At 38.1% G+C, this 8,152-nt stretch overlaps 1 protein-coding gene across 1 annotated transcript; it reads right to left on the bottom strand.

Annotated features, from left to right (window-relative positions):
* Positions 1 to 3,664: 3,664 nt before the first annotated feature.
* LOC124419256 lies at positions 3,665 to 6,454 on the bottom strand. The gene has a single exon (XM_046947884.1). The coding sequence runs from the start codon at positions 6,452 to 6,454 to the stop codon at positions 3,665 to 3,667; it is 2,790 nt and encodes a 929-aa protein (XP_046803840.1).
* Positions 6,455 to 8,152: the final 1,698 nt, after the last annotated feature.

Here is an 8,152-nt window from a genome sequence, read left to right as displayed (position 1 = left end):
TTTGCGATTTTTTTTTCTATGTAAACAAACAGGAATTTTGACAGATAAGATTGTAAAAGCTGATGATCAGCTGTGCGGACGAGGCTACCTTATTAAGTGTACACTGGGCGATACCAATTTCGCTGCAATGTAAAGTGGTCAGCGATAATGTAGTGGCGGTGGTTAATTTGTGCGAAGCGACCATTAAGGGAAGTGACGAAGTCACCGAGGATGGTTTGTGGCAAAGACGTGAATGGAATTTATAATAACTTTTTTATGAAGATTGTGTTTTTTTATTTATAGTTTTAAATATTTTCTAAATTTTATATAAAATTTACTGTCCTTACTTTTTTGATTTATTTAATAATTAATTTTCAAGTAAATTAAGTAAAAACAAGTTTAATTACAATGAAATTATAAAAATAATTACAAAAGATAAAACTGAACATTTAAAAAGAACTTTTAATAACGTTTTCTTTCAACCATTCATTGTTATTTATTTTAATCCTGATTTGTATACATAAATACATACTATTATTTCCAAGTATTACCGAAAAAAAGTAAATGTACATATATTTTTATACCCTTCACCTTCGTGAGAATGGTATATACATATAAGTTTGTCATTCCGTTTGTAATTTCTACAATATAATTTTCCGACCCTATAAAGTATATATATTCCGAGTCCTTATAGATAGAGGAGTCGATTAAGCTATGTCCGTCTGTCTGTCTGTATGTATGTTTGTTGAAATCAATTTTCTGAAGACCCGGGATCCAAATCTTCAATAATTCTGTTGGACATACTTTCGAGAAGTTTCCTATTGGAAATCAGCAAAATCGGTCCATAAATAACGGAGATATGAGCAAAAATCCGAAACAACCTATGAAAATTTGATAAAAAAGACAATTTTTTATGCTTTTGTTAATAAGCAACAACAACAACATTGCTTATTCATTGAGTATTTCGTTTCACATGTTTGGATGGCTGTGTGTTTCATTGGCATGTGTATATTGTTTTTGTTTCTTGGTGTATTCAGTTTCGTATGTTTGGATGTCTGTTGGTTTGATTGCGTTGTGTATTTTGTTTTTGTTTTTTTCCGAGTATTTCGTTTCGTATGTTTGGATGGCTGTGTGTTTCATTGCCTTGTGTTTATTGTTTTTGTTTCTTGCTGTATTCAGTTTTGTATGTTTGGATGGATGTGTGTTTCATTGCCTTGTGTATATGATTTTTGTTTGTTGGTGTACAGTTTCGTATGTTCGATGTCTGTTGGTTTCATTGCGTTGTGTATTTTGTTCTTGTTTTTTTGTGTATTTCGTTTCGTATGTTTGGATGTCTGTTGGTTTTACTGCCTTGTGTATTTTGTTTTTTGAGTGTTTATTTCGTTTAGCGTTGTTGTTGTTCATTTTGTTTTGCTATTGCTATAATAAAATCAGAGTACTCGGAATTGTAACCAATGTTGTGTGCTTTACTTTGTGTTACTTATAATTTGATTTACTTGTATATAAAATCTGGATATGAAGTTTAAATTTTTAATAAATTTTTTTCTGCATTACATTTTAATATACGAGTGATTAACATTGTATATGAGAACAGAAAATTATAATATAAAAAAATCAAGTGTGATGAAATTTAATCAACAAAAAATTTTTCATTTATCGAAAAATATTTTTTGGATCAACATTTTTTCAATGTTTAGATGAATTTTAAGCAAAATTTGTTGCTTAAAATTAGGAACATGATCTAGTAATGATTGGAGTGGCCTTATGCTTATGAATGAATTTGTAGAAACATGTATTTGGGTAGCATTTTTTAAAAAACATACATATTTAGATACTTCTTAATACACATGTATTTTAAATAGAAAGTTGTTGTAGAGATTTTTTGATATACTTGTGTTCCAGCTAGGAAGGTGCTGTAGAAACAATTTTACTTACTAGGTGTTCGTGCGTGAAAATAAAATTTTGTTTAAATAAAAAATCTTTATTAAATATTACCTTGTGTTTGGGTTATACGAAACGTATACGACAGCGATTAGGAAGATAATGATATATTTTAATGGCAGAAAGTGGCGAACAATATTTAAGCCGATACCGTTAGCGGTTTTACTCGTTAGAATTTAGAAAAATATCCCCACCCAAGGGTGTAAAAAAGGGAATGTACTAAATCCTAACAAGTATCAAATAATCAAAAAAAAAAAACGTAAATACACGTACAAAAAAAAAACGAACTTAAACATTGCCGGCCACCTTGCAACAACAAAGGACGTTGCAACCATAATATAAACTTAAGAGGTAAAATCTAATAAAGAATAAAGAGCTTAAAGTAATAGTTTTTTTTTTCATTTATTTATTTAATTCATTTTTTCAAACAACAAATTGGTCATAGGACCAAAAACCAGACCAGCTGGTAAAGATGTTCCCATAGAACAAAGTCTATGGGATGTAGTTTTACGCAGACTACATACTGCTCTCATGGGAGAATGGTTTTAAATCAGACCATGAACTGGGCCTCTTAAAGAGAGGCTTGGCCAGAAATGACCCAACCAAAAATGGTGTATTGAGCCATCGGAAGTCGGGTTCGAATATATTTTCCCTTTTAAAACTTGCGGAGCAATTTCCGGACCAATGACAAGTGCGACTTTGCCAGAGACATTAAAACTAGGGTCTGCCAATTGCAGTCCCTCAAAATGAATTTTAACCGAATCCGAAACTGTTTGCAATGGTGTTTTAATGCCTTGCATTTTCTTTACTTTAACGGTAAACGTTATTTGTTGCGTCGGGTCATATTGTGAACAAATGTTCACTCGACATATTTGGTCTGCACCAACAGTGGTCACGGGCAGTTTTAGATTTGCAACTAAGGAGGAGCAAATATAGCTCATACTGCAGCAAAGGTCTAAAGCTGCCCGTACCCGAATGCTCTTTTTTGAGCCAAGCAACAAAACGGTTGCTGTTGGTGAGAATGTCACGACATGAAGCAACGGCAACGGCGAAGAGTTAACGGGGGCGTCTGGTCGGGTAGCTTCGTTTCGAGCGCGTTTTTTAGATTTGGCGGCGACGTGATTCTTCGAGTGGAGCATAGAATGGTGCTTTCCTTTACATTTTTTACAACGGCCTTCACTCGTACAATCACGAGAGATGTGTTCCGCTGATAGGCACCGAGAGCAACAATGGTGCAATAACACCATCCTAATTCTCCTCTCGAAGGACATATTTTGAAATTTTCGACAACCCGATAGTCGATGACGTCGCTTACAAAGAGGGCAATTTTGTTGTTCGCTTATTGAATTCGCGACCGGATTCGAACCTGAGGCTTCCGTGGCACCTGATACGGGATCAGGATTTTGCGTAGTTTCGGCTTCTAGAGCCGGTACTGCCATAGGGGCAGACAGTTGCTCAGGTGAGGTCAAAGGTACCTCTCGAGCTGAAACCACTGCAGGTGCAGTGGAGTTTTCGTTGGAGGTCATTGGGACCTCTGGTGCAGGGACCACGGAGACTGGTGGGTTTTCCACGGCGGCGATACTGGTGGCGCCATCGTCGGACTTGTCGGTAGAACCCGGTTGATTCGTGGCTGCTGCGGTGTCAACCTCCATTGCCTCACCATACTCCTCAAGGAGATCAGCTTCAGACATGGCCATAATGCGTTCCATAGTGCTAGGAAACAATGAAGGTTAACAAATATTCATTAAAAAGATTCACTGGTCAAAACGACCAGTTTGGTAATTGGTCGCTTTATAACCCCGTTTTCGGTACGTATGTCCGCGACGCGTACGTGATTGTCACTTCCTGGATAAGTCCGAACTACTCTTCCCATTTTCCAAGAAGTGGGTGTCATTTGCTCATTTCGAATAACTACTAAATCTCCGGTTATTATATCGCGTTCCGGATACTTCCACTTGTAACGTTTGTGAAGCCCTGACAAGTATTCTTCCTTCCATCGACGACAGAAGTGCTGAGTCAAAGCCTTTACTTTTCTATACCGATTTAGAAGACTAAGCGGAGATTGATAAATCGAAGGTTCAGGTGGAGCTAATATTGGAGACCCTATTAGGAAATGGCCTGGTGTAAGAGCCACTATGTCATTAGGATCGTCACTCATAGGACTGAGAGGTCGAGAGTTTAGACATGCCTCAATTCTAGCGAGGACCGTCGAAAGTTCTTCAAAAGTGTATTTGCCGGAATGGGCTTCTTTACGGAAGTGAAGTTTAAAACTTCGGACTCCCGCTTCCCATAAACCACCCATATGAGGTGCTCCAGCTGGAATAAAACGCCAAGAAAGGCCGTTGATGCCGTACGTCGTACACATCCTAGCTCTACATTCTGATAAAAATGTTTTAAACTCTCGTTCTAACTCTCGAGAAGCTCCTACAAAATTCGTCCCGTTATCCGAAAAGATGGTAAGTGGACAACCGCGTCTTGATATAAAGCGATTAAATGCCGCTAAGAATTTATCCGTTGATAAATCCGAAGTTACTTCTAGATGTATGGCTTTAGTGGAAAAACATACAAAGATACATACATAGGCCTTTAAGATTTGACACGATCTACCATTTAAATTTCTCATATCAAATGGGCCAGCGAAATCCACTCCAGTTGTTGTAAACGGTCGATCTAAATCAGTTCGTTCTGGAGGTAAGGCAGCCATAATTTGAGTGCAAGCGCGTTTACGATCTAAGATACATCGCTTACACCTATTTACAACAGTCCGAACAAGGGTCTTTGCACGAGGAATCCAATATTCGATTCGTATTATCCGTAGCATAAGTTGATTTCCACCATGAATGGAAATCTTATGAATAAATTCCGCTAAAAGAAGAGTGAAACGACATGAATATGGCAATAAAATAGGATGCCTTTCTGTGTAGGCCAATGAAGGCGATCTAGCCAATCGACCGTTAAGTCTCATGACACCTTCATTGTCAAGAATAGGATTTAAGGGCAACAGGCTACTTTTAGAAGAAATTGGTCTTTTTTCCAATAGACTCTTGTACTCTTCCGCAAATTTGACCTTTTGAGCCACAATGGCCAAACGTAGTTTCACATGTCTTATTTCATTATCAGATAGCGTAATTGTATCATACGAATAGCGATTCCTATAAGACGAATGGGTTCTATGGAAAAATCTAAAAACGTAAGATAAAACTCTGATAGCACGATCAAGTGACGAAAATCTATCCAACACATCCTCATAGTTTGTAAAAAAAGAGGCGTGAGATTTCACATTTCGAGCTTCAAGATCGGTATCAAGCATACCTAGGCTTTTCAAATTCCAAGTAGACTTTTTCTCTCTAAGCCAATGTGGACCATTCCACCAAAGAGAGCTCTGAGCTAAAATTGAAGGTGTAACTCCCCTACTTCCTAAATCTGCTGGATTGTCCTCAGATCTGACGTGATGCCAGTTATGTTTGCCAACAATCTCTTGTATTTTGCAAACTCTATTTGCAACAAATGTTGCCCAAGTACAGGGGTCTTTTTTCAACCAGGAAAGGACGATCGTGGAATCAGTCCAACAATAAACCTGGTTTAATGGAATGTCGATTTCACAAAGCACAGCTTTCAAAAGATCTGCCGCTAATACAGCGCCACAAAGTTCAAGACGAGGTAAAGTAACCGATTTAATCGGGGCCACTTTCGTCTTGCATGTGAGCAAATGTGAATAAATTTTTCCTCTAGGTGTTTCCACTCGAACATATATCACCCCCGCATATGCTTTTTCCGAGGCATCAGAAAAAACATGAAGTTCCACTGAGGATTCTGGTTCATAATGAACCCATCGAGGAATTTGGATACTATTGACTTCATGATATGAAGTCACAAATTTCTCCCATTCAGCCAGCGTTGAAACTTTAAGATTCTCATCCCAATTTATCTGATCCTGCCAAATTCTCTGCATTATCATTTTTGCCACTACTATAACCGGACCTAGCCATCCTACTGGATCAAATAATTTAGCTATTGTGGATAAAACTTCCCTCTTTGTATATTTTGAACGCCATGCTATGGGATCCACTTTAAAATAGAACGCGTCCAAATGAGCATTCCATTGGAGTCCCAGCGTTTTCGAACTACTCGCTTCGACAAAAACTAAAAGTTTTTCATCTACCAAATGTTCTGGGGGAAACCCGACTAAAATTGTTTTATCATTCGAAGTCCATTTTCGAAGATTAAAACCTGCTGATGATAATGCCGCTTTAAGCTGATCACGAGCAACCAAAGCGGTTTCCACATCATGTGTCCCTGTAAGTACGTCGTCAACGTACATACCTTTACGTATGATTTGCGAGGCAAGTGGATATTGACTCTCAAAATCATCTGCCAACTGTAACAAACTACGGATGGCCAGATAAGGCGCACAATTGACGCCAAAGGTCACAGTCTGTAATTCATACTGCTTTATTTCCTCCGTCGGAGAATCGCGAAACAAAATACGCTGAAAAGGAGTATGAGACTGGTCAAGCCTTATCTGTCTATACATTTGAGTAATATCGCAATTAAAGACGAATCTAAAAAATCGCCAACGCAAAATAAGTAGGACTAAATCAGCTTGAAGGGTAGGACCGACCAACAAACAATCATTTAAACTAAGTCCATTTGAGGTTTTATTTGACGCATTAAAAACTACCCTCAACTTAGTAGTTTTTCGATCCAATTTGATCACAGGATGGTGCGGCAAATAACAAGAGGAAATAGAAGACGAGGTCTCCGTTATTGGCCTCATGTGATCCAAAAATAAATATTCTCTTACTACATCGTCATACATTTTCTTTATTTCTGGTTTTCTCAACAAGGAAGCTTCGTCCTCAAAAATTGCGCCCTAACATTCTGTTTTGAAGAACCTAACGACAGCTTTTCGGGAAAATCAGATTTAAAAGGAAGTGTGACAATATATCGTCCATCAGGTCCTTTACGAGTTGTGGCCTTGTAGTTTTCCTCACACATCCGATCAAGGGGGGACATAATTTTTCTTTTCGGCGCTTCTTCCAGTTCACAAAAACGAAGTAAACTACTGTTTAAATTGTCCTCTTCCGAAAAGTCAACCCTAGTGTTAAATACCTGTACAGAAGAGGATGGCACTGGACCCGTGATAATCCATCCGAATATTGTGTTCTGAGCTAATAGCGATCCTAAAATATGCGTACGAATTTCTCCTAACATAATTTGGGGATATAAATCGGCACCTAAGAGCAGATCAACCGGTCTGGATTTGAAAAACTGAGAATCAGCTAGTGGAAGATTTGGTAAATCCCTACAAAGTTTATCTGATAAGACAAAAGATGGTAAGATACCTGAAATATTTGGTATAACAAGAGCATTAGTCCGCAAAATAATCGAAGTGTCCAAGGGAGATGCTATTTCGATCGAGCACAGTTTGGTAGAAGTAGCAGTAACAGTCTGGTTAACACCAGAAACTTAGGCATTTGTCAAATGCGCCGTAATCTTTAACTGATTCTGCAAACGTTTCGAAATAAACGATGTTTCAGAACCAGGGTCAATAAGGGCTCGAGCCGGGTATGTCATACCTTGGTGACGTATATTCACCATAGCAGTCCCTAAAAGTACAGTCCGATTATCAGACACGTGGAACACTTGTCGATTAGAATTGTTGCATTATTGTTGTTGGAAGTATGTGCTGAAGATTCCACAGACCTAGAGTGAGTGGGTGGCGTAGCCACAACAGAACTCGTGACTGTATTGGAACTAGCATTCGCTTCATCCGATGATGAAGCGTACTGTACAAGTGCTATGAGCACTTGTACAGTTCTTAACCTCATGTGTTCGTGATAAGCAATTAAGACAACAATGATGTTTCCTAATCGTAGAATATCTTTCCGAAACTGAAAGATTTTTAAAACGCTTGCAATCACGCAGAAAATGGCTTTGATGCTTACATAGAACACAAATATGAGAATTGGATGCCGGTTGAGCATGATGAGTCTTTACCTTTTGTGTCGTAGACTTCTTTGTCTGAGGCGTTTCTCGAATATCACGAAGACATTCTAAAGTTTTGATCCTTTCCGTAAGAAAAGCATTCATATCTTTCCAGCATGATAAAGCAAATTTATTTTTAATGCTCTGTTCCCATAAGGTCACAGTGCAATCAGGAATACGCTGCACGCATAAAAAGACAAGAATGGGATCCCAATTTTCTGTCGGCACTTCATACTCCGACAAC

This window comes from Lucilia cuprina, chromosome 4 (genome assembly GCF_022045245.1).
Source record: "Lucilia cuprina isolate Lc7/37 chromosome 4, ASM2204524v1, whole genome shotgun sequence".
Classification (NCBI taxonomy): Eukaryota; Metazoa; Arthropoda; class Insecta; order Diptera; family Calliphoridae; genus Lucilia; species Lucilia cuprina.
Note: the sequence above shows the minus strand (reverse complement) of the source record. Positions and strands in the feature narration are given on the sequence as shown.